We start from the raw sequence: 26,650 nt of genomic DNA, 5'->3' as shown, positions 1-26,650 counted from the left end.
CTGTCTCAAAATAATAATAATAATAATAATAATAATAACAACAACAACAACAAATTTTTAAAAATTAAAAAAATACAAAAAACTAGCCTGGCGTGGTGGCAGGCACCTGTAATCCTAGCTACTTAGGAGGCTGAGGCAGGAGAATCCTTGGACCTGGGAGGCAGAGGTTGCAGTGAGTTGAGATTGCACCATTGACTCCAGCCTGGGCAACAAGAGCAAAACTCCATCTGGTCACCTCTGGAAGCCTTTCCTGTGTATCCCAGCCCCCACCATGTCCTGTGCACACATATCTCTGTTGCTGGCACAGAGCTGACTTTCAAAGGAATGTGTGCTGAATAAGTGGGTGAGTGAGTGAGTGGGTGAGTGGGTGAGTGAGTGGGTGAGTGGGTGAGTGAGTGAGTGAGTGGATGAGTGGGTCAGTGGGTGAGTGAGTGAGTGGGTGAGTGAGTGGGTGAGTGGGTCAGTGAGTGAGTGGGTGGGTGCGTGAGTGATTGAGTGGGTGAGTGAGTGGGTGGGTGAGTGAGTGGGTGAGTGGGTGAGTGGGCGAGTGGGTAAGTAGGTGAGTGAGTGGGTAAGTGAGTGACTGGGTGGGTGAGTAGGTGAGTGGGTGAGTGAGTGAGTGAGTGGATGAGTGGGTCAGTGGGTGAGTGAGTGAGTGGGTGAGTGAGTGGGTGAGTGGGTCAGTGAGTGAGTGGGTGGGTGCGTGAGTGATTGAGTGGGTGAGTGAGTGGGTGGGTGAGTGAGTGAGTGGGTGAGTGAGTGGTGAGTGGGTGAGTGGGTAAGTAGGTGAGTGAGTGGGTAAGTGAGTGACTGGGTGGGTGAGTAGGTGAGTGGGTGAGTGATGAGCACTGATCACACTCATCTGTCCTCCAGGGACCTTGAGCAAACTGGGGCAGGGACCTCATCTTTCTTTCTCCCACTGCTTAGGTTAGTGCCTGACACACAATTAGATGCGCCACTAATGTTTATCAAACTGATTTGAGCATGTTGCTCTTTGGAACATAAAATTTAAGCATGTTAGAACAGAAGGTTATCATGTCCAATCCTATGCATTTTACTGATAAGGAAACTGAAGATTATAGAGGAAAAGCACTTTTCCCAGGGTTATGATGACTAATGGGTTTTGATGGCATTCATTTATCTATTCAGTAAATATTTCGAACACCTACTATGTTCTGAGCAATGTTCTAGATGCTGGGGCTTTGTGCAGCAGTGTACAAAGCAAATAAAGTGTCTGCTCATGAAAAGCATATATTTATCCCCAAAAGTGTTTATGAATATAACCTGTTTTTGAAATACCTTTATTACCTGGTACAGAGATGAACACTTAGAATATGCTTTAAAAATATCTGTTGAACTAGTTGCAAATAAGAAATTCCCAGTACTAAGTTACTTGGTTGTGCTCTTCACGGGTCAGTCCCACTGATACTAAAACCGGGTTGCCTCAGATATAGGACCTCTCTGGCTGGGCGAATAAGAGTATGTTGCCTCTGAGACTGTTTCTGAAACTTGGGAAGGTTCAACGTCCTTTGACTGTGGGATCTCTGGGCAGGAGCCTCCCTGAAATACTGTTTATGATATTTCTATGTCAATTTGCTTATGACTTACCTTCTGTTTTCTGTTCTTCATTTAGAGCATCAGCATAGGCAGAGGAACCAGGAAGAGAGTAAGTGCTGAGATTACCATGGTCTTTCAGTAAGATGCTAATAGTGTTTTTTTGGTTGAAAATATTATCTATATGTTTTTAGAAAATGCAAATGAACTAAAAGAAGAATGTTAAAATCACCCTTAAACCTAGCATCCTATAATAACTTTAGTTAACATGTGATGTTACATCCTCTCAGATATTTTTATGCATATATAAAATTACATGTATTTATTTATTGATTATTTTTCTTTGGAGGAATAAGAGAGGTATATTTATTTTTAAGTGGAACCAAACTGTATATGTTATTTTATAACATGTTTTTCACATAAAATATTTAGAGTGCCTTCCATTGCTAATAAATATATTTTTATAGCATCATTTGAAATTACTGCATAATATTTTACCATATGTTCCTTAAGAGTGTACCATAATTTGTTCAACCATGCCTCATTGCTGGACATTTAAATGTTTCCTTTTTTGGCTGGGCATGGTAGCTCATGCCTGTAATCCCAGCACTTTGGGAGGTCGAGGCAGGCGGATCACTTGAGGTCAGGAGTTCAAGACCAGCCTGGCCAACATGGTGAAACCCTGTCTCTACTAAAATGCAAAAATTAGCTAGGCATGGTGGTGCATGCCTGTAGTCCCAGCTACTTGGGAGGCCAAGGCAAGAGAATTGCTTGAACCCAGGAGGTGGAGGTTATGGTGAGCCGAGATTGTGCCACTGCACTCCAGCTTGGGTGACACAGCAAGACTCCATCTCACATAAATGAATAAATAAAAATAAAAATAAAAATAAATGTTCCCTTTTTCACTGTTATTATCAATCCTCTAACAAACATCAGTGCACCTAAATCTTTGGGCATATTCCTTAATATAAATTCCTACATGTACGAATTTGGGTCAAAGAGTATAAGCAGTTATTAGGCTTTTTTTTTTTTTTTTTTTTTTTTGAGACGGAGTCTTGCTCTGTCGCCGGGGCTGGAGTGCAGTGGCCGGATCTCAGCTCACTGCAAGCTCCGCCTCCCGGGTTTACGCCATTCTCCTGCCTCAGCCTCCCGAGTAGCTGGGACTACAGACGCCCGCCACCTCGCCCGGCTAGTTTTTTGTATTTTTTAGTAGAGACGGGGTTTCACAGTGTTCGCCAGGATGGTCTCGATCTCCTGACCTCGTGATCCGCCCGTCTCGGCCTCCCAAAGTGCTGGGATTACAGGCTTGAGCCACCGCGCCCGGCCTTATTAGGCTTTAATAAATATTTTCCAATTGATATTTAGAAAGGTTATACTAATTTGTGAGTGCTCATTTTCCCACAGCCTCATGAATGCTGGATATTACTTTTGGTTGTTTTACAGTTTGCCAGTTTTATAGTGAAAAAAATGCATGTTTTATTTTGTATAACTTTGATTGTTAGTGAGGGTGAACACTTAAAAAAATATGTCACGGGCCACTTTGGCAAGATGTTTAAGTGTCTGCCAGGGAAAGGCAAACCACACCCAGCCAAAAAAAGGAAACATTGATTTTTTTGCTCCAAGGACCTAATGGAACTGTGAGGCTTGAAGTAACTAAGTACAGAGAGTACTGAGTAACCTTAAGGTGGCAGTTGGGAACATAAAATATAAATTAGAGTTGAAGTAACAGCTTGTCATCCTTTCTTGATGTCTAAACCACTTTGCATAAAGCCCTGCCTTTGGCTGTTGGTCCTAGACATTAGCTTCTGGGCTTTACAAAAGGCAGTAGGGAGGAACCAGTTCTTCTGGTCCCACTACTGGGGCCAAAGGCCTGCCACAACATTCTGAGTTCCAGCTAAGCCTGACCCCCAGGGCAGAGGTGGCCAGGATTTTCCAGGCAATGAGAACTCTGGCCTGAGCAGTTCTTCTGGACTCTTTCATGAGTGGTATGTTGTACATTTCGTATTCTACGTACAAGGGGCATAGCTTGGCTTCTGGGAGTGTTTGTGAATGAAGGGGCTTCCTGCATGCTTGTCCAAGCAGAGCAGATACTCCCAAGCCTCATGTGAGCTTTTTGTCTAGGATGAAGATTCAGGGACTGAAGTGGGAGAAGGCACAGATGAATGGGCCCAATCCAAAGCCACAGTTAGACCCCCTGACCAGCTGGAGTTGACTGAAGCGGTGAGTGAGTAGCCTCTTGTCCTTGCTCCTTGTACCTCTTCCAGTTTCAGAGATGTGTTCTTCCATAGTACGTGATTAGGAGCTTGCCCAGAGCCTGGGTGTGAGACATCTGCTGATACTCTGGGGGATCCTCCTAAGCCTCAGATAGGGTTGGGGGGCCTTCATGTACGACTCTCTTGGTATTTCTCTCCCTCAGGAGTTAAAGGAGGAGTTCACTCGGATTTTGACAGCCAACAACCCACATGCACCCCAGAACATTGTCAGGTACAGCTTCAAAGTAAGTCATCCCCTCCTGGGCAGGGACATCTATACCCATCTCCTTGGAGTGACAGTGACTTGCTACATTACAAAAGCCTCTCAGTAATTCTAGAGGAGAGCACTTTTAAACTGAGGTCCTTGGCTAGAATCCTGAGATTTCACATGGAGTTTTCTAGAAGTTTTTGAAATTTCTTTATGAATCTCCCTTGCAGTCTTGCTAATTGTGGTCTTAAGTGTCCTGCAGAGTCAGTCTTTTCAAGAATCTTGAAATGAATCATTTGGTTAGAAAAATGCTTTTTTGATATATGTAACACATTTTTTACTAACAAACTATCAAGTCTTCAAAAGCTGAGTTTTCCTCTAGCCAGGCACCTGGATGGAGTACAATTTCCCTCTAGACAAAAGGAGCTAGTCTTCTCCCCTCCCCACCCCCAGACTCACTGGAGAAGCTCTAGCAGGCTCCAGTCTCAGCATTTCTTGACATCACAGCCAGACAGGCCCGTGACCTCATCAGGGCCCTCCTTTAGTACACATGGCGTGGGTGGGTAAGTTCTGACTTGGTAGACACATATTGGTATGCCTATATAGGGGACAATACTGTTTTCACTCATAGCAAGGTCAGCGCCTGTGGGCATGAACTAAAGAGAATTTCCAAGTACATTTGCGCTGCAGTGGAAGGGGTGCATGTGTTTCCTATTTCATTATTCTGAGACCCATTTGTTGCATGCTTACTGTGTGCCAGTGTCAGGTCCTATGTTAGGTTTTTTTACATAGAATATCTCATATAATCATCCCATTTCTTTGGTATAAGGACTATTAATATTCTAATTTTATGAAAACTTAGATTAAATTAGATAAACAAATTACAAAAGTCACATAACCAGAATTCAAAGCAAGATTTCAACTAGTTTCTCTGACTCCAAAGCAACATTACACTGCTTCTTTAAAATAATTTAAAATATATATGTATAATATTTTGAAAATATAATAGAAACCTATGGTACAAATTTCAAAAGATTCAAAAAACAATGAAAACACAGTCAAAATGAAACTTCCCTCTCTCCCCTGTCCTCTTTCCTGCAGACAAGCATAGTTTCTTTTTTTGTTTTTTTGAAAATTTTATGGAGATTTAATTTACATACTATATAATTCACCCACTTAAAGTGTACAATTCAGTGGCTTTTAGTATATTTACAGGTTGTACAATGACCACCACAATTTTAGAACATTTTCACTTCCCTCCAAAGAAACCCCAAACCACTTGGCTGTTCCCCCTCAGTCTTCCATCCCTTCCAGCCCTTGGCAACCACTAAACTATTTTCTGTTTCTATAGATTTGCCTATTCTGGACATTTCATATAAGTGGAATTATACAGCATGTGGTCTTTTGTGACTGGCTCATCTCATTTAGCATGATGTTTTCAATTCATGTTGTAGCATGTATCGCTACTTCATTTCTTTTTATTGCCAAATAATATTCACTTGTATGAATATACTACATTCTATTTATCCATTCATCAGTTGATATTCATTTGAATTGTTTCTGTTTTTTGGCTATTGTGACTAATGCTGCTATGAACATTTGTGTGTGAGTGTTTGTGAAAGATTTCTTGAACATACTGCTTCTTATTTAAGATTGTGTAGTCAACCCCTACACAAATCCAGAAACGTTTCTTTTTTCTCTCTTTTTTTTTTTTGAGACGGAGTCTCACTCTGTCGCCCAGGCTGGAGTGCAGTGGCGGGATCTCGGCTCACTGCAAGCTCCGCCTCCGGAGTTCACACCATTCTGCTCCCTCAGCCCCACAAGTAGCTGGGACTACAAGCGCCCGGCTAATTTTTTGTATTTTTAGTGGAGATGGGATTTCACCGTGTTAGCCAGGATGGTCTCGATCTCCTAACCTCGTGATCCGCCTGCCTTAGCCTCCCAAAGTGCTGGGATTACAGGCATGAGCCACCGCGCCCGGCCCCAGAAACGTTTCTTGAAAGGTGCTACTCGTGAGTTTTGCGAATGGCTTCCCTTGGGCAGCCCGAAAAGGTCAGAGGGAAGCTGCCTTATCCTCCCTGATGTTATGCTGGAGCACAGTGCACTCTATGGGCTCCTGTCCTTCTGACCTCTGAAAGAGGACCTCTGTAAGATTCAGCGTGCTGGCCATGGGAAGCACACTACAGGCAAAGAATTGGCATTGCCTTGTCAATTTCAACATACTCCTCTTGCTCCTCATTTGGGAGCCCAAGTCTCCTGGGAAAGCTCACCGTACCCAACCTTCCAACAGCCTCCCATGACTGGTGACATCTTTCCACAGAGCTGGTTTCCATCTCATTAGTCCTGAAAGAGCTTTAGGTCCCCAAAGCTGCTACTTTTCTTTGATGTGGTGGAGTAGGGAGGCAGATGGTTCTGATCTAGGCATGCCTTCCCTCCTCTCACAGAAGCAATAGAATCTGGATTTCATTCCTAAACTGAAGAGGAAGATCCCAGTCAACTACTGGGGACAGGATGAAGGTGAAATCTCAAATAAAACTGTAAGGGTAATTTATTCCCTTGGGAATCTTCATCATGAAAATAGTTACTATTTTATTGAACATTAATATTGAGCATTTATTATGTGTCAGACACTAATAGGTTGTTTTTATTATTTTTAATACTTACAATTATCATGCAAATTAGATAGTATTAGCCTTCTTTTATAGATGAAGAACTTAGGGCTTAGAGTGGTTAAGCCCAAAGTCATGAAGATAATAAGAAGCAGGATAAAGATTCAAACCCAATTCTGCCTGCCTCCGAAGACCATGCTCTTAACCACCGCACTGTCTCATTTTCCCATACATCTGAGTTACTGAAAGAGGAAGGGCTCTGTGGTGACTTTTAAATACAGAGCTTCCCAACTTGGGTGATGGCGATCCTTCCAGTCCTCCAGGGGCAGGGAGATCTGTGCAGCTGGACCCCATGAACTGGTTTCCTCTACTGTAAGTTTACCATAGTGTGCCATACAAACATAGTTTCTATATGGCTTGAAAAGGGTTTGCAGATCTGTTTTAAAAGAAGGAAGAGATCTCCAGTCTCCAAGTCAATTTTAGTGGTTGCAAGGGTGCTGATCAATGAGGAGGCTATTTGAAGGAACCAGACTATAAGCTCTGTGAAATAAGGGATTGTGTCTACTTTTTCTCAGCTTTATATCCCAGGCACCTGGAAAATACTTGGCACTTTGAAGCTGTTCAAAAATTATTTCAAGAATGGATGAACAAAATGACCTGGGCTGTAAGCCTAATCCTGCTTCTCATTTGCTGTGTGACCCGGACAAATGCCAACCCATATCTTTTCTGGAATTCCATGGTCCTCTTGCATGGAATGAGGGTATTGGGGTTGTCTCTGAGGATCTATCCAGGCTTAGAATCCACTAAGTACAGTAAGAGAGGGCTATGCCAGGTGTGTTTGATGACTATATCTGCCTATATGTGGTATGTGGTATGGCAAGTGAACTAGAAACCCTTGGCATGGAAGTAGGAGACAAGACATATAAGCCGATGATAGGCAAATCTGGAGCCACTTGAGGTTGGAAAGGCAAGGTATTTTAAAATAAATCCTTGATGATAACTTTAAAAAAGATTATATTTCATTTGCCTTCTCTTCCTTTTCTTCTTTAAACTGAAATGCAGTGAAAACTTCAGATTAACTGAGGATTTGGTGAGTTACATTTCCCTTTAACAAAGATGGACTGTCTTTGATCTTTTTTTTTTTTTTTTTTTTTGAGACGGAGTCTCGCTCTGTCGCCCAGGCTGGAGTGCAGTGGCCGGATCTCAGCTCACTACAAGCTCCGTCTCCCGGGTTTACGCCATTCTCCTGCCTCAGCCTCCGGAGTAGCTGGGACTACAGGCGCCCGCCACCTCGCCCGGCTAGTTTTTTTTTTGTATTTTTTAGTAGAGACGGGGTTGCACCGTGTTAGCCAGGATGGTCTCGATCTCCTGACCTCGTGATCCGCCCGTCTCGGCCTCCCAAAGTGCTGGGATTACAGGCTTGAGCCACCGCGCCCGGCCCTTTGATCTTAGAGGATGAAAGCAGACTATATTTTGACTCCAGCTCTTTTAAGGACCCCCAGTCTGACTCAGCCCATCTCTTCTTAGGAAGGCACATATAAGCCTATTGGCTTTGTGAACCAACTGGCAGTTCACTACACCCAGGTTGGGAACCTGATCCCCAAAGACTCAGATGAAGGACGGCGGCAGCATTATCGTGATGAATTGGTGGCAGGTAGGACTCTGGGCCATCCTGAAGCTACAGCCCTGAGCCTGCTCCCCTTATTCTGGTCACTCTAGGGAGTATACCTCTAAGCCAGTACTTTGCAGAGCCTCTATTAACATAAAGTCCAGGCCGGGCACGGTAGTTCTTGTCTGTAATCTCAGCACTTTGGGAGGCGGGTGGATCATGAGGTTAGGAGATCGAGACTATCCTGGCTAACACAGTGAAACCCCGTTTCTACTAAAAATACAAAAAATTAGCCAGGCGTGGTGGCACGTGCCTGTAGTCCCAGCTACTTGGGAGGCTGAAGCAGGGGAATTACTTGAACCTGGGAGGCAGAGGTTGCAGTGAGCCAAGATTGTGCCACCACTGCACTCCAGCCTGGGTGACACAGCAAGACTCCGTCTCAAAAAAAAAAAAAAAAAAAAAAGCCCAATAGCCGGCTGTCCTGAATAGGTCAGGGAGCCAACCCATGACACTCAGGCCAAGAACAACCCCAGGGACAGGTAGTGTCTGAAAAGCAGAAACCAAGAAGGCCCTCCCTGCCACGGATTGGGAGAGCAGGCTTAGACTTTGAACTCATTGGCAGTATCCTACCAAGGTTCTCAGGAGTCTGCCAAGGTGATTTCAGAAACAGAAAACCTCGAAGAAGATGAAGAGCCCAAGGAGTTAGAAACTGAGTCTGGCAGTCAAACAGATGTGCCTGCAGCTGGGGTACAGTATAATATGGCTCTGTGTCCCTCTTCTTCCAGCTCAAGTTGTGGATAGAGGCTTCATGGGTAACTTGGGAAAGGAGGAGGGAGGCCAAAAGTGAGAAAAGAGGCTGCAGGTGCCAATGTGTCTGGCAGCATCACACTCTCCTACCTCTTTCCTATCGCAGAACAGGACTCGCCCCATCTCCCAGTTTTCTACCACCTCCTTCTCACAGCTGAGTCCTGATCCACTGGATCTTTATTTTCAGGCAGCTGAAAAAGTGACTGAAGAAGAATTGATGACTCCTAAGCAGCCCAAAGAGCGAAAGCTCACTAACCAGTTCAACTTCAGTGAGAGGGCCTCACAGACCTTCAACAACCCTCTCCGGGTAGAGCAATCCCCACCCTAGCCCCTTTGCAGCTCTTCACTGTGCCTGGCAAGGAAGAAGCAGGCCTGACCCTGGCCCTAGCAGACCTCAGCCTGGCAGGGGTGACCGGACAACAGATGCTACAGTTTATCTCCCCAGGGAGAGCTGAGAGCATGCGTTCAGGTTTCTGTAAGCTATCCAGGCAGGAGTTTAGAGGGAGTAACATGGAGGCTAGAGCTCCCAAAACTCCACTGGGAGACTTCAACTGGATCTGGGCTTTGTAGAGGGGTAGAAATTAGGACTTGGGAGGGGAGGCCACAGTATGTTCAGGGAACAGGAGGCCTAGGAGCCAGTTCAACTGAAGTTGATCTCTGTGACAGACCAGCTGGCAAAGGCCAGAAAGTTCCCTGACTCGTAAGAGAGGCTCCTGAGAACCAGGCTGAGGGAGCCTCTCAGGGTTTCAGGTGAGAGATTCACACATAAGGGCAGGTTCTACAGAAATGAATCTACAGATGGAGGGCGAGGTCTACAGGGTGAATTTTTTGACAGTGCCTCATCACCCTGTGTGGTCCCTATGCTGACATTTGGTAATCTGGGTGATACACAATGGGAAGGGGGCACATTCCCCTGATGGAGCCAGAGACCCTCGTATTAGAGAGGCCTTCTCAGGGCAAGGGGTGTTAGTCTGATGGCCTGCCAGGGGCTGACCTCTGTGCCCTGGCCTGGCATCCTGCAGATCTGTTCATCCCCCACTTGGACTGTGCCTTGGTTAAAATGGGCACAGTCAGGCTTCCCTGCCCCTGCTTTCTGGCTTATACTTCTTCTGAAGGAGGCCAGAATGGACACAATATGGGCTTTGAATGCATCATTCAGTTCTTCACCCAACCCCCTCTTTACTTGCCCAGCTCTGTGTCCCACACCTCCATCAGCCCCAACCAAAATGCTTCTCTCAAAGATATACTGTTAGAATAAGTGAGAAGGAGTTGAGGGCTTTCTGTGGGTCTCCTGTTGTCTTGTTCTTTAGGATCGAGAATGCCAGATGGAACCTCCTCCCAGGACAAACTTTTCAGCCACAGCCAATCAGGTAAGACCCCGGGCCAGGCTGAAACTCGTTACCACCCACCTCTATGTATCCTTTCCTCATTTAGCAGCAAAGGCAACATTGGGTCAAGGGCTCCTCTGGCAGTCTGCCCTCCTCATCTACCTGCCTTTCTGCTCACTGTCCTGAGCATCCAGGCTCTGAACAGCAGGCACATGAGACAGCAGGTCCCTATACAGTGAGCTGTGGGCCAGCCACATGACTCAAGGGCAAGATTGTCCAAGCTGGAAATAGGCATGGCTTCTGGATGGAGCTTCTTCCATGGCCAGGGGAGAACATTTGTTTCCATGGACTCTCTGGAACCTGTGGCACCCCGTGACTCTGTGACTGACTCCAAAGTGTTAGCACTCTGACCCTGCAGTGTTCCTGCAGCCCCCCTCCTCCCCCTTCAAGTCCTCCTGGATGGCCACACTTATTTGAACAGGATATGGTGCCAGGAGACCTGATCTCAGACCTCACATTTTCTGTTCATACTTTAAGATCCTGAGCAAACCCTGTCACTTTTAATGCCTCAGTTTCTTTGTCTGTAAAGAGAGGATGACAAGCTGCCTCACAGAGTTGTTGGAGGGTCTGAATGAGATAACAAAGATTGGAGTACTTTGCAATGTGGAATAGGAGACTGTGGGGGAATTATTAAATATAAGGTTTGCTTATCTGACCTCCAGGTGGCAGTGACTGCCCAGCTCTAGGGAGCACACGGTGTTATCAGGGGCATTTGCCCAGCCCTAGATCCTTGCTGCTTCCTCTGCTACTATCCTTGGGTTTCTCTTCCTGTCAGATCCATTTAGCAAATGTTCCTTTACCTTTTGCTTACCTCCTTTTAATGCTGAGGTGTGGTCAGTGCCATAGACAGCCAGCCTGAGCCAGTATGTTTATGCCACGTCCAGGGGTAGGGGCGGGGAGATGAAGATATATACATAAAATATATATTTGAGACAAGGCCTTGCTCTGTCACCCAGGCTGGAGTGCAGTGGCACGGTCTTGGCTCACTGCAATTTCTGCCTCCTGGGCTCAAGCGATCCTCCCATCTCAGCCTCCTGAGTAGCTGGGACCACAGGCACATGCCACCACACCTGGTATATTTTTGTATTTTTTGTAGAGATGGAGTTTCGCCATGTTTCCCAGGCTGGTCTTGAACTTCTGGGCTCAAGCAATCCACCTGCCTCAGCCTCCTAAAGTGCTGGCATTACAGGTGTAAGCCATTGTGCCTGGCCTTTTTTTTTTTTAATGTTCTAGTTCAGAGTCTTTTAAATCACCAACAAAAATGGGAACCAGCGTGATGTTTGCCCATTTGTTCTGCCTGCTGGGGGCTGCGTGCTAGAACAATGTTGATATGTAGCTGAAGACTCAGCCTCTGGGTTTCAGGGTATTTAAGCCCAGCCCAGAGATGTCCTTAGAACTCTTTCATTCTTGTTCCAGAGCTGATTGTTAGTAGGGAAGACAAGTATTGAATACATAATTCCAATGGGCCAAGTAGAAGATGCTTGTGACCAGGGTTAACATGACCAACTCCTTAAGTCTTGAAGGCTGAAAAGAGCTGTCTGGGTAAAGATTTCACCTTATAATGATCCTTCTCATCTCACCCTTGCCTAGTGGGAGATCTATGATGCCTACGTAGAGGAACTTGAGAAGCAGGAAAAGACCAAAGAGAAAGAGAAGGCAAAGACTCCGGTGGCTAAAAAGTCAGGGAAGATGGCCATGAGGAAGCTGACATCTATGGAGTCTCAGGTTTGGTGTTAGTTCCTACAGCTCTGCCACAGAATTTCTGAATGAGGCCTTGGCCTCTGGGTAGACAGAAGCCTGGCTGTCTGGGAGGGGTTCACAGATACTTAAATCAGGGGCTAATGTTGAGGTATAAATAATTCTTCCCTTAGGGGAAGATGTGAGGAGAGCTACAACTGCCTCTAGCGTTCCATGCCTCCCCACAGTAAGATAGATCTGGGGGCTAGCAGTATTTCAGAATTATTGAGCTAGAGGGTAACAGAAGACATGATCCTTATTGAAAGCTCTATATGCCTTCTGGAAGGGCTGGAGAGTCTGCTCAGGGTGGGGGTGGGATGTGAGGATAAAGCACCACTTCCCTGGGCAAGGGCTTATAGGATTTGGGAAAGTGAGATGTTTTTTCACTTTCAGTACTTGGGTTTACTTGTGCCCTATACTGTAGGTGAATCTTCAGGGCCAGGAGCCAGATCAGAGATGATCATAGGTACCACCAATGCTAGGCCAATGGATTTGGCCACCCTGGGCTAGATTTTCCATGAAAAGCCATGTAGAAGTCATTATAAAGGTCACGGTTTGGGGGCTCACTATGGGTCTAGGCAGCATAGGTTTGGGGATCATCATGGGAGTCACAGTGATGAAACTATAGGGAGTCACTGAAGGGAGGGTCGCCACAGGGAGACGCTGAAGGGCCACATTTGTCCGTTTAACAGAGAGAAATCTGAATCAGGAACCAGAGTCCCATTGTGGATCAGGATGGGTTTGACTTGCAGTGGCATGGGAGGGACAATGTCCACAGGAATCTGGGGACTGGTTTCAGCACCTCGGAGAGTTCTCATGGCTGCTCTGGGGGAAGTGGTTCTGCTCCACTCCAGAATTGAAGCTGGACCAGTTAAAGGAAGTGCTGCTTCCTATGCCTGAGGTGTGTCCACTCTTGCTTAATTCCGTTTCATTATCCTGATCATGTCACATTTTAGGGGAAGTTTGAGGGTCCCCTGCCTTGGCTTTATAGGAACTGTCCCAATGCTGTTTTATTCAATCACTGACCACTGACCAAGCACCTAGTGATCACGGCCGTGCTGGGTACTGGAACTCTGAGGTGAAAGATGGAGCCCCTGCCCTGCTACTCTGTGCAGACCCTTGGCTTCCTCTGATCCATTCTCTAGAGGTTAGAGGCTTCACAGGGGCCACGGGCCTAGGTCAGGGTTGACATGAAGATCCATCGGGGTTATGAGGTCTGTGCTGGGACCCATGGTTGCAGAAACCTCAACTATAATCACCAGGACCTAGAAACCAGAAGAAAAGTCCCTGTGGCTGAGACTAGAATCTGACCTGCGTTCTAAGCCTTGCCAGAGTTGGTATCTAACATCCTCAGGGATGAGGGACCATTCCTCTCCATCACACTGGACTCTTCCAGCTTAGCTGACTTGGAAGACTATGGTACAAGCAGATTCCAGCCCTCTGGACCAAGTCCACATGGGAGGCAGGACACCCTCCCCAGCCCCACCCAGTGAATGCCTTGGTGTGCACCCTCTCCCCAAGGCAATAATTAGAAATCCCAAGTACTGGGCCAGGCTGTCTGTGCAACACAGTGGGAGAGGCAGTCACCTTCCCCATTGCCCAGGCCCAGTGCTTGAGAAGAATGACACCGCTTCCTCAAAGAATGGGGTCTGATTATGTGGGTAGAAAACTCAAATGTGCTGGAGGGGAGAAAAGATAAAAACTTCATGATATCTTATAGGAAGGGCCTCCTTGGTGGACCTCAGCTCTCTGTCTTATTAATGATTTGGGTGAATTCACAGAAATCAATGCACATTTGTCTGATCCGAATGATTAGGTAGGAAAGGAGGAAAGAGCTCACAGGCTGCACGTTCAGTCAGAACCAATAAAGATATGTGACTGCTCCAGTAGTATAGTATCTGGGACAAGGGAGGTGACAGCCCACAACACTCTCCTCAGAACACAACTGGAAACCTGCATCTCCCAGGGCCAGGAGAGGAGTGGTCAGGCTGGGGAGGCACTGGCTGGCTGTGTGGGTCTGAGAGCATGGACCCTGGAGCCTACAGACCTGGATTTATATCCTGGTTTTGCCATTTTTTAGCTCAGTTTTTCTAAAACCTCAGTTTCTTCATCTGTAAAGATGCCCTGATGATACTTACTTTGCAAGATTTTCATGAGAACCCAAGATAATACAAGGGCAGCCCCTAACATAACACTTTTGTGCTACTGATCAATAAATGGCAGTTATTGTTATTGATATGCCATGTCATAACTGATGGAGCTGGGAGGAGTCACCCAAGGAAGTGCTGACTTGAGGGCATGTGGCTGTGTCCTCCTACCTCAAAGGAGCTATCACCAAGCATCCAATTCCTTGTGGCCAGAGGACAGAGTTGGGTCCCATAGGTAGAAGATGCAGGGGGGTAGTATCAGCTAACTGGCTATCTGGCCACAGAAAACACTGCCTGACCTGGGGAGAGTCACACTTGCCAGGAAGCTGCTAAGGGGAGAGGATTCCTGCTCTGGGTCAGAGAATAGAGAGCATAGCTGGAACCAGGTGAACTCTGAGGTCCGTGACTGCAAGACTCCAATTAATGTCCTCCTTGGTCAGTTTTCTAAGATAAACTTGGAGTCTCTTTCAGGCATGGCAAAAGGTCCTCAAAGGTCAGTTCCCCAGAATTGACCTCATAACCCTCCGCTGCACTACTCTGCATGTTTCCTCTGACACCATCACCACTGGGAGCTGGGTTAAACACTAACATGTATTATCACATTTCACCATCAGAATGACCTGATGAGGCAGATGCCACCATCTGCCCCCACTTACCATGAGGCCTCTAAGACTCAGAAAAGCTAAGTAACTTGCCAGAGGTTGCCACCGAGTTCTAATTGTGGTGGGATGGGATAGGAGTGCAGGTCTGTGTGGCTCTCGAATCCATCCTTTTAACCGCTACCTGACACTGCTGTTTCTGAGACATCGAATCCTTGGGAGCCATGGGCCTGGCCCCCTGGCCCCACCTGGGAGGGCTGCCCATTCAGTTGGCTCACTCCTGCCACCTGCCCTAAACCCTCTGCGCCTTTCCTGTCAGTCCCAAACTCTTTGCTCTTCTGTCAGCCTGCCAAGCACCTCTTCTTGGGGATTTAAGGAATTTCATACAATGGCAAGCTTCCTTTTGGTTCAAGATGAGTCCCGTTTTCCTGAAGTTAAGCTTCCTGCTTTCTCATTGGTCTGGGTTATGGGGAGGGTCTGGAATTAGGAGTCTCAGTTCTGCCTTGTACTCCATGTATATAAACATGTCTCTCCCCTCTTTGGGCCTTGGTGCCTTCCTCAGCCTTTGAGTAAGGGCTAAAACCAGATGATCTCTGAGGCCTTTAATGGGAGTCTGTCACTCTCTGAGCTGGTAAAACTTTTCTGTCTCCACCAAAGAAGGCTCCAACCTGCCCTTGTCTGCTTTCTGCTGCAGACCCTTCCTGGGCTCTCTTCAATGCCCTGTCTTGTGCTCAGAGATAGGCCTTCTCGAAAACAAGTCCAGAATGAAAGCATGAAGCAGGTTCTACCCAGGGGCCAAGTATATCAGCTCAGACCCTTTGTGCCACTTGTGAGGTAGGAGTTCCTAGAAGAGGGTAGTGGCATGAGCTGAGTCTTGAGATATGCAGAGAAACCTTTACAGAGCTATCTGGGGTGAGTAGTGTCAGAGAGGCACTGCTGAATCAATTACAAGTGTGACATGGCTCAGGACATATGACCTTGCCAAGTGCTGGTTTATGAGGACCTGAAGTTTCTGTATCCCCACAGACTGAAGATATCATCAAAGTGTCCCAAGCTGCTAAGATCGTGGAGCGGATGGTCAATCAGAATACATACGATGACGTTGCTCAAGGTAAGAAGTTGAAGTTCTGGCAACCACTATTATTGTCTGTATTAAAAAATTCTCGTAAACGCTTGGGTTATTTGGGTGTCTCGTGCTAGGTCCTATAGGTGCAAGCAGAGAAAAAATAATCCCTCTGTCCTCTGGATGTCACTGGGAAGACAAGATTTATATGGATTAATCATGACTGATGGCATTAGAAACAATGTGTATACTGATGAGATCTGGAAATGGTGCAGCAAAGAATACCTGCACATTGATCCAATCTCATCTTCCTGATAACCCTGGGAGGCAGGCAGAGCAGAGACTTGCCCATACTCTACACATGAGGAAGCTAAGGCTAAGGTCACCTGACTAGTGAGCGGCAGAGAGGGCCCAAATAGGGGTCTCGAGCTTCCTCATTCTATGCTCTGTCCTCTACTCAGTGCACCTTGGGAATGCTATAAATGCCAGAATGTATGGGGTAGACAGAAACCACTCTGGGGATCCTCACGTAGGGGAGAAGGAAAATGAGGGATGAGTGTGAGTAGTTATGGAAGGCTTTAGAGAGGGCTTAGCTAGATGCCAAGGGAGAAGCAGAGTGTGAGAGAGAAGATAGCTACAGGGAGGATGTTCTGGACAGGGATGGCATGAGCAGTGTCTTGGCAGTGAAACCGAATAGGAATGCACTCTGGGGACAAGGGGCAGCAGGCTCCCTGACCCAAACAGGGGCTTCATTGAAAAGAGGTGAGAGTTCAGGCAGAAGAGGTTGTTAGAGCCCATTTATGAAGGGCCTTGAATATCATGCAAGGAATATGACCTATTTCTGCAGACAGTTCAGAGAACTGAAACTTTCTAGGCAGGAACATAGCCCGATGAGAGCAAGGCTGGAAGAAGATGTGATTGGGTAGAATATAGGGCAGAGGTGAAGGTGAGGCTCAAGTGTGGGGTGGAATGGGCCTTACCATACCTGACCTAACCTGTGTCTTAAGGGATGGAGAAAAGGGAACAGTTATAATTGTGAGAAACAAGCTCCAGCATTCACTGGGAGTAGCCTGTGTGTCAGGCATTGTGCTATGCAATTTACATGTTATTATTTTGTTTGTTCCTGACAGCCACACTGTGAGGTGAATACCATCATTATCTCCATTTTATAGATGAGAAACTCAGGCTGGGATGTTGCCACTTTTTCAAAGTCACAGCTAATGTGAGGTGTGAGTGGCAGCCATCAGAACTCGAACACAGGCCCCTTGGATCCACCACCTAAGCACTTTGCCGCTAGGCTGCAAAGCCACTGAGCTGGAAGAGGCATTTTAAGTAAACACCCTCAATAGATCTATCCTGGTAATTAATGAGTGATGAGGTGAAGAAAGAGACTGATTCAGAAATGCTTAAATCCTGGGGGCCTGGGAAATTCTGGTGTCTTTGACAGTGTCAGGGAAATGGAATCCTTCCCATGGCATGAACAGCACATTCCCAAGTGGCTTGTATTTCCCTAAGAGGTTGTGCATTTATTTGGAGCAGCTGCCTTCCCAGAGTTGGCAGCTCCTCGATGCTGGCTGGACTCCTTTGCTGACAGCCTAGGGCTCTTCTTGGTGACTTGATGCTCATTGCTCACCCATGGGACACAGAAACCAGGGCTGCCAAAACCAGCAGCCTAAACAAGCCCCCTCGTTATCATTCAGGCTGGAAAATGACCTTGAGTGCTTTTCAAAGCTGTCAAAGAACACAGCAGCTGTGAATGAGTTTGTCACTCACACAGCGTGGCTTCCTGAAACCCAGCCTCTGCAAGTGGCCCACCAAAGGGCTGCAAACCTGATTAATATCCATGGAGAAATTGGCCTTGGTGAACCACTTTCATTTATAAGAACACAGTCACATAAAAATGCATTGAACTTTGATTTTTTTAATTGCATACTCTTTTCCCTTTGGAAAAGTGTAATCATGAAGGAGACATGAAAATAGAGAAGTGTTACCAATTAATCTCTGCTCTGAATTCAAGTATTTTCAAAGATAACCCAAGCTGGGGAATATCTGATATAATCAAAGCTCACGCCTCTCTGACCACTTGAATCTTTTTTGTTCTGAGACATTTTTGAGGTTTGAGTGAAGTCCCACAACCTCAAGGTATGGGTACTATAGGAGATGTCAGGGTAATGCCTGGGCATGTTCTTGGCTTCACTGAATGACAGGATTCATTTTCTAATTGGTCACCCTTTGTCAAAAGAAGATCAAGAACTACTTCACTTCTGTTCATGGATTTCACTGCATTCTTTAAATAGTTGTTGGTTGTCTGTTGTGTGGCTGGCCCTGTGCTAGGCCCTGGAAACCCAGAGAATATATATGTATCCTGCTCTCCAGGATCTGTCTGGTGGGGGAGAACAGGCAAAAAGGATAAACAGAGGCAATTTAGTGTGACAGATGTTTCAGTAGAGGAGAGGCAGGGCTGGAATAGAGGAAGAAATTAACTCTGCTCAAAAGAAAATGAAGGCCTCACAGATGAGGAGGAGTTTGATCTGGATCTGGAGTGAGTAGGAGTTTGCCAGGAAGAACAGGACATCTTAGACATGGAAAACTATGTAGAAAAACACAAAACAGGAGACAACTGGACTCATTGGCATGATTTGATATGGAGGGGACATGGACAGCTGACTAGAAATAACGTGGAAGTGCCAGCCAGGAGCCTTGGTTTGATCTCCTCTGCAAGGGGAGCCACTGAGGGGGTTTCAGTGGAGTGAGGAAAGGGGTGTGGTGAGGTGCCCTGTTTGTACTCACTCTGATTGTTCTGTGAAACAAGGGTTGGAGGAGGAGTTACTGGAGGTAGGAGACCAGTTAGAGGGATGTTGTCATAATACACGGGATGGATGTTGGGGCCTGAACCTGTGTAGGGACTATGGGTTTGGAGAGAAGTGAACGAATTAAAAAGATAGAAGAAAAATATGAGAAATTATGGAAACAGATCAGTCAAGGATTACTCATTTCTTGTTTAGACAAGTGGGAGGATGGGGCATCTAACTTAAAGAAAGTGGGAGGCCAAGACAATTTTGTGGGCAGGAGATGAAGTTGAGTTCAGAGAACCCATGGGGGATCTAGGCAGCTTCATTATAGGGAGGCTTGGCTGTGGATATGAAAATGGGCTGCACTTTAGAGATTTAGGAGGCAGAATTAATAGAACTATTAATCAGCCCCTGGCAGCTGAACCCTTGAAATCTGGCTGCTTCAAACGGAGCCTTCTGAAGTGCTAGGGAAACACATGGGAACAAGGGCTGCGAACCCGGGATTTTATCCATGTAGACATGGCCGGTGTAATGTACCTCCAACAATGACAGTAACAATAGCTAACACAAAGAGCTTACTATGTGCCAGGCATTTTTCTAAGTTCTTTGCATATATTAACTCAATTAATATATCCTCACAACAACTCTGAGATAGGTAGTATTATTATTCCCACTCTAAAACAGAGGCTCATTGTTTTGCCCAAGGAGGTACAGACAGTAAGTGGTGGACCTGGGTTTGCCATAAAGCGGCAGTCCCAGGGCCGACTCTGCCTGTGTGTGTTTAAGATTTTAAGTACTATGAGGATGCGGCTGATGAATACCGGGACCAGGTGGGTACCCTGCTGCCGCTCTGGAAGTTCCAAAATGACAAAGCCAAGCGCCTGTCCGTCACCGCCCTCTGCTGGTAAGTATAGGCATTGCAGCAAACCCAGAGCCCCTGAGTGCCCTCTACATCCCAAACCCCCAGTATCCCCTTCTGCACTTAACCACCTTGAGTATGACATGTGACAGTATGGAAAAATATGGAACTTGGATTCTTATGGGATCGCAGGACCACCCGCAGGACTCCCAGGTGGTGAGGTCCTAAGCTGGAGAATAGATGTCTGTAGTATAGTTAGGTACCAGTGCCCACAGGAAGGCCCTTGTCCACAGGAGGGCCATGTTCATTTCCTATGCCAATGGATTCATTTTTTTTTTATTTTTATTTTTTGCAGGAATCCAAAGTACAGGGATCTGTTTGCAGTGGGACATGGCTCTTGTAAGTGATCCAGCTATTCATTTATTTGCTCATGTAAACAGCAAACACTAAGTACCTACTCTGTACAGAGCTCTTTGCCAGTTGTAAGAAATACAAAGACAACTGCCCGCAGGGGGCTCACAGTCTAATGGGGAAGACCCACAATCCTACTGGCAATTAGTGCTGGATGAAGGAATATTCTAAGCTGAATGTGCCAATGGAGCCTTGAAGTTATGCTGGTGAAGAAAGAGGGGAGAACACTTCTGGCAGAGGGACCTGCATATACAAAGGCTTGGAGGCATGACAAATGTGGCAGAATATGAAGCTGCTGGGGGTGGGGGGCGGCCAGGGTCAGCCCTCAAAGGGCCCGGTAAGCCATTCCAAAAAGCTTGGACCTTCTCCTGAGGGGAAACCACTGAAGGAATTCAAGGACAGGGACATGACCAGTGCAGGGAGGAATTGCAGGCATTGTAGGCCTGAGACTGGAGGCAGGAAACCAGTCAGGAGACTGATACAGGTATCCAAAGGAGAGATGGCAGGACTTTAACTACACGGTAGAGTGGGGATGGAGGCCCCCCTTCCTGCCTTCTCAGGCCTTCCTGATTGGGTGGGTGGGGGTGTGGGGGATGGGATCCCCTGAACCTTGGGAGCCCACTGCTGTCCAGAGTGTGCCCACCCCTGCCAGTTACCCACCTGAGGCAGGAAGGCAGCACAGTGGAAACTGTGTCCAGGTCATTTGCTTTCCCTTCATGTTACTTGGTCCCAGAAGAAGCCCCTAGTGCTGTGCTGGCCTGAACATTCCCCCTTCCCAACGGGAGAGGGCCCTACACTTCGCAGTAGTCTCGGCTCCCCAGTGCTAACAGCTTGTTCTCTGGCTGGGAGGATCAGCTTCTGCAAACACAAAAACCTTTCCATTCTCCAAGCTGCTGCTGGCTGGCAGGCATACAAGCTCCCAGTCACTGCCCCTCAGACTGCCTGTCCGCCCATTCTTTGACCAGGGTGGGGAGGGGGAGGGGGTGTTTGTCATTCCTCTCAGGGAGGAGACCTTGGAGCTGCTCCCAGTCTTGTGGTCTGGGCCGCCTTTGAGGATGCCCTAAATGCCTGCTTTGTGTCCCCACTCCTGAGGGTGGGCTGCTGCCAAGTGGGAAGTGCCCTCCCCCTCTGGCAGGGAACTAGCACATTCCTCCCCCTCTGCTGCAGCTACTGGGCCTGGAACAGGGCCTGGGGGTTGGGTTGGACAGGCCCTCCCAGGAGTGGGTGTGGACCCCCTGTGAGGCTGCTCTCAGCCCAGGCTCTCTGCTCAGGACTGAGGCAGGGGTGTCGGGGTTGCTCCCCAGAAGGTAGGAGGAGAAACTGCTTCAGTTTCACCCCATTCTTCCCCGACCCAGGTTCAGAAGCAGGCTCAGCTGGTTGGGGTCATGTGGAGGCTGTCGTGGGTGCTGGGGTCTGGGCAGCCTTGGGCAGGAGCAGTAGAGTAGGTCACCTCCCACCAGCAGATGACCTCGAGCCTGACAAGCCCAGCAATGTCCTTTGGGCAGGTACTTACCTGAGAACGGTCTTTGTCTTTCCTTGATCCTGTTAGCTACATCCACGTGCCTGCATGGTACCCATCGTCAGCTACAGTCCTGGGGGTGGGGGTGTCACTTTCCAGTGACACCTGGGGCCAGAAGCCTCTCTGAGCCTTGGTTTCTTCATTGGTGACACGGAAAGGCTGACAACCTGCCAGGCCTCCATTCCAGGGCTATTGTGAGGTACGCTTGAGAGAGAAGAAGTAAACATGCTGCAAGCGGAGGAACCACCTACACATAAAGGACAATCATTGCTGATTTGTCTGTCATTCTTTCCCCTAGCTTTCCTGCAGCACCCTCAGGGGGCCTGAGCAGAGAAGAGGGGTGTGGAGACAGAGGGGAGTCTCCTAGGGAGCAGGGCCCAGTGGCAGCGGCAGTGGTATTTGCTTTTGCTGTCACTGGCTCGGGGGTTGTTGGCCAGCTTTCAGATGAGCATCTATTCTCCAGAGCCTTGCATATCTCAGAACCACCTGCAGAGGCCTGAATAGAGCCAGGCTGGGCTGAGACTCAGGAAGGCCCCTGCATCCATCCTGAGCTTACTTCTGGGAGTCTCATGCTTTTGAGTGCCTCCATGGGAGAAAGAGGGCAAAGCTAGGGCAGACAGAAGGCACCCTAGCTGCTGGATGAGGTCACTATGAGGAGCATCTGGTCTCCCCAGCATCCATCACACTGTCTTTGGAAGCTCCCAGATACCACCCTCCCATAATCAGATTTTGCCTCAGGAGGACAAACACTGGAGTGAGAATTTGGATTTGATGTTGGATTTGACTCTGGTGAGCTGAGTCTAGACCTCATAAACCTCCTTTTTATGGTATTCCCAGACATTTATTCTGTGACTCAGCCAAATAAAATTTTGGCAGGGGTAGGTATATACCCTAGGAAGGACTGGGGCCGGTCCCTCATTTCTGGCTGGGACAAGCCAGGTTGGTTGGAGCCAGCCAGGAACAAGCAGGTAGAGAAAAGGGAATCTGGGCGATTTCCTGCAATAGCACAGAAACATCCCTACGTGCTTCCCCACTATAGCTGCTGGGTAGCAGGTAGTGAGCACAATAGGCTGCTTAAAGGGCAAAGATTGGGATCCCCCCTAGGGCCAGGCTCCATGTTCCCAGCAGAGTGGAGAAAGAGGCTGTCAGTTGGTATAAAGCAGGTGGAGGAAGGTTAGAAGGTAAAGGAACTAGCCCAGGAAGAGATGGCCTTGGGACTGCTGGGATGCAATGATGTCAGCCGGCTGTACTGAAGCGGTCCTTTCCAGCCCATTAGCCAATTCATAGCAGGGAAACAGGGACTTCTCATGGTCTGCCAGGCATGGATGGTGGAACAGATCAGGACGCTCTGTGTGGTCCTGAGGCTTTCACAAAGGAGATGGGGCAAGAAGCTTCCCAGAGAGCCATGCATTGGAAGAGCAGGGGAGCCAGCTGTCCCCCAGCCCAGCCTCTCTCTGGGGACAGCACCCTCAAAAGGGACCAATGTCAGGCTCTGAGTCCCAGCTCTAAATCCCTTCCCACTCTGTCCCACCACATCCTGGCCTGTCCCTGGGTCTGCCCAGGCCAGAGATACACTTTTAGGGATTTAAATCTTTCCTGATCATTTATTTGTCAGCTTCACTAATTAAGCAGTGTTAATTTCATTTACCGAAAATGGAAATTCATCCACCTCATTTCTCCTCATTCATCCTCCACACACAAAATCCATCACTCCTCGGCTGCAGGCTGCGTAAAATTTACAGGACTAATTATGTTGTCAGGTCTCTTTGTAAATACAGTCCGTAAAGGCCACTGTGCTTGCTGGGTTGTAATGCAAGGGCATTCCTGTTGTTAGTTTAATTACTGGTTAGTTATTTAGGTTCTCAAATGTTTGCCTCATTTTCCCTAAATCAAATTAAATGTCCCGCTTGATGTATTCTGTCTCTAAGGTCTTGCTCTTATTTCCACACTGTTTAAATATTACTTCTAATCGAAAGAGAGTGCCTGGAAAAGCCCAGCTCCTCGAGAGGCTGAGCCCAGCTTGGCACCATGGCCTCTGGGCCATGCTTGAGGTTTTGAATCCTCTAGCAACTGATACCCTTCTTTAGAGCAGCGTTGGGCTGGTCCCCTGCCTTTGGAAACTGTGGAAGTCCTAACACAAGGGGTGTTTTTGTTCCTGGAGTCGATGGTGGCAAGGCTGAGGTATGGGAAATGGAAAGAGGGTTTCATTATTGTCATCAGAAGGGCGGAGGAGCTGACTTCTAGAGGGACGGCTTCCAAACCATCCCAGAAGAAAAAGTACCATCTATGGGAGTCTCTCTCTCTGATTCCTAAAAGTAGATTTGGGTCCATTTTCCCTAAATGTCTACTATATAAGTTTCCTGTTGCTGCTGGAATAAACTACCACGAATTTAATGGCTTAAAATAACACAAAATTATCATATAGTTCTGGAGATCAGAAGTCCAAAATAGGTTTCACAGAACCAAAACCAGGTGGTAACAGGGCTGCATTCCCTCTTGAGGCTCCAGGGGAGCAGCCCTTTCCCTGCCCTTTCCAATTTCTACAGGCTGCCCACATTCCATGGCTTGTGGCCCCCTTCCAGCAAGCAATCGAATCATTCTGACATCTGCTTCTGTGGTTACATCTCCTTCCCTGACTCTCCTGCCTCCCTCTTTCCCTTATAAGAACCCTTGTGATTACACTGAGTCTACCCAGATAATCCAGGATAATCTCCTCCATCTCAAGGTCTTTTACCTAATCAAATCTGCAGAATCCCTTTTGCCATGAAAAGTGACATATTTATAGGCTCAGGGGATTAGGATATGGACGTCTTTGCAGGGGGGCCTTATTCTGCCTACCACACGCCCCCTCCAAGTGCCTCTTGCATGACTTAATAAGGGAGTCATTAAATAGCTGCTGTCTTGGAGCCAGTCCTGGGCTAGACTCATTTAGGACAGCACAGTAAGAGAGGAAGCCTGCTGTCAGTGGCTGGCCTGGTATCTTTGTCTCTGTAGCTTGGCATCTACTTCCTCCTGTCCACTGACCTGGCCTGATGCCCCTACATGCCCTCTGCCTTAGCAGAGTGCCCCCAGGTAGGGGGCTGCACTAGCCTTCCACCTCTCCAGCTCCGGCTTCCCTGAGCTTGGTGAGGAGGCTGGGAGGACCGAGCTGGTGGCAGGAGGGTTGGGACTATATTCATGACTACATATCAGGATGAGCGCCAAGTACACAGAAAATGAAAGAAAGAGTGGGAGGCACTCCCTTGACATGGGGCTGGTGGGGAGAAGGGCCTCTGCTGAGTGGGCCATTGTTGATCGCCAAAAGTTGTGCCCAGGCCAAGTGGGCCTGTGGAAGCCTGACTGGCTGGCCTGGGACTTCTGGATTTGGGGACCATGCCTAGATTTAGGGCTCAGGCTGAACCTGGAACTGTGGGGATATGCTCATAGGTGGCTAGTTTGGGACTCACTGTAGACAATTCCATGTTAGTTCAAGTTAGCCTGTACTTGACTGGGGGGAGGGGTACATGGGCATTATCGAGGCATCTGTGGAAAGCTGCCTGCCCTGGGCTGGGCATCCAAACCTCCCCTGAGGGTGTTGCTCCTTCCCAAGGTCACACACCTTCTTCACTTAGCAGCTCTTTGAGCCAGCATCCCCCTTTCCTGCACCTCGGGGAGAATTAGGAGAATAAACCTGGTCTCCTTGATTGGTTGTTGGATCCTTCCATGATCTCTGAGAAGGGAAAGGTCACATCTCATAATTCCACTTCACAGATGGAAAAGAGGAATCCCACACTCTGACAGATGCAGAGCAGAGCAGGGCTTGCCCATCTAGTGGGGTAGGGGTGAGGAGGCTTCCCCAGGCAGGGCAGTTGGATCTTCCAACCTCAGCCGCCCATCTTCCCTGGGTAGATGACTTCATGAAGCAGAGCCGGGGCATGCTGCTGCTCTACAGCATGAAGAACCCCAGCTTCCCTGAGTACATGTTCAGCAGCGACAGCGGCATCATGTGTCTTGACATTCACGTGGACCACCCCTACCTGGTGGCAGTGGGCCACTATGACGGCAACGTGGCCATTTACAACCTCAAGAAGCCCCACTCCCAGCCCTCCTTCCGCAGCTCAGCCAAGTCTGGCAAGCACTCGGACCCTGTGTGGCAGGTCAGCCTGGAACCAGGATGGGAGGGGTGGGGATGGGAGCAGCATGTGGGCCTGAGGCCACTGGAGGAGGGAGGGAGCCTGGGGAGGAGAGGACCGCAGGCAAGAGATGAGGATGGTAGGTACCATCAGGCCAGGATCTGGGTGTCAGAAAAGGCAGAAAAGGGCAGAAGGTGAAAATCAGGCGGCAAGAGGGTCTCCAGTGAGAGCTGGGGTCTGCTGCCCCAGAGCTCCCCTCAGGAGGGCCCCATCTGTTTGCCGAGGATCTCTTGGATGTGGCGATCAGTAACTCAGAAGACATAGCTGGAAGCCTCCAGGGCCTGACAGGCTCCAGCTGAGTACAGTGGGCCCTTGGACAATGTGGGAATGAGGGATACTGACACCCACACAGTCAAAAATCTGTGTATAACTTTGGAGTCTTCAAAAACGTAACTACTAATAGCTTACTTTTGACCAGAAGCCTTACTGACAACAGTCAAATGACACATATGTTGTGTGTTATGTATATTTTATATACTGTATCCTTACAATTGGGCAAGTAGAGAAAAGAAAATATGTTATTAGGAAAATCATAAGGAAGAAAAAAATATTTATTGTTCATTAAATGTAAGTGGGTCATCACAAAGGTCTTCTTCCTCATCATCTTCACACTGAGGAGGCTGAAGAAGAGAAGGAAGAGGAGGGGTTGGTCTTGCTGTCTCAGGGATGGCAGGGGCAGAAGAAAACCTGTGTATAGTTGAACCCACGTAGTTCAAAGTCACGTTGGTCAAGGGTCAATGTATGTTAAAGACCAGGTCCTTGTCTACAAGCTTCCTCAACTCCCCACAGGGCCTTTCCTCTGCCATCTGGGCTAGGTTTGGGGAAACTCCCAGGCAGGGGTGGCTGCTGCTGGTTGCCTGCCCTTGGGTGGGACTGTAAGGCCTGGTAGGCAGGTCTGCCCCTGAGCCTCTCTGTAGCACCCCC

At 47.8% G+C, this 26,650-nt stretch overlaps 1 protein-coding gene across 1 annotated transcript in view; it reads left to right on the top strand.

Moving 5' to 3' along the window:
- DNAI1 (dynein axonemal intermediate chain 1) overlaps positions 1-26,650 on the top strand; it is a 66,255-nt gene that overhangs the window by 26,498 nt on the left and 13,107 nt on the right. The window contains exons 2-13 of the mRNA XM_033238256.1: positions 1,634-1,666; positions 3,676-3,774; positions 3,971-4,051; positions 8,151-8,277; positions 8,867-8,979; positions 9,227-9,346; positions 10,350-10,409; positions 12,018-12,152; positions 15,937-16,021; positions 19,552-19,669; positions 19,980-20,023; positions 25,443-25,690. Coding sequence (XP_033094147.1) covers positions 1,634-1,666; positions 3,676-3,774; positions 3,971-4,051; positions 8,151-8,277; positions 8,867-8,979; positions 9,227-9,346; positions 10,350-10,409; positions 12,018-12,152; positions 15,937-16,021; positions 19,552-19,669; positions 19,980-20,023; positions 25,443-25,690 — 1,263 coding nt within the window. The remainder of the gene's footprint in view (positions 1-1,633; positions 1,667-3,675; positions 3,775-3,970; positions 4,052-8,150; positions 8,278-8,866; positions 8,980-9,226; positions 9,347-10,349; positions 10,410-12,017; positions 12,153-15,936; positions 16,022-19,551; positions 19,670-19,979; positions 20,024-25,442; positions 25,691-26,650) is intronic.

The sequence above is a fragment of the Trachypithecus francoisi genome, unplaced genomic scaffold (assembly GCF_009764315.1).
Source record: "Trachypithecus francoisi isolate TF-2019V2 unplaced genomic scaffold, Tfra_2.0 Lachesis_group16, whole genome shotgun sequence".
NCBI classification, from domain to species: domain Eukaryota; kingdom Metazoa; phylum Chordata; class Mammalia; order Primates; family Cercopithecidae; genus Trachypithecus; species Trachypithecus francoisi.
This window is presented reverse-complemented; position numbering and strand designations above follow the sequence as displayed.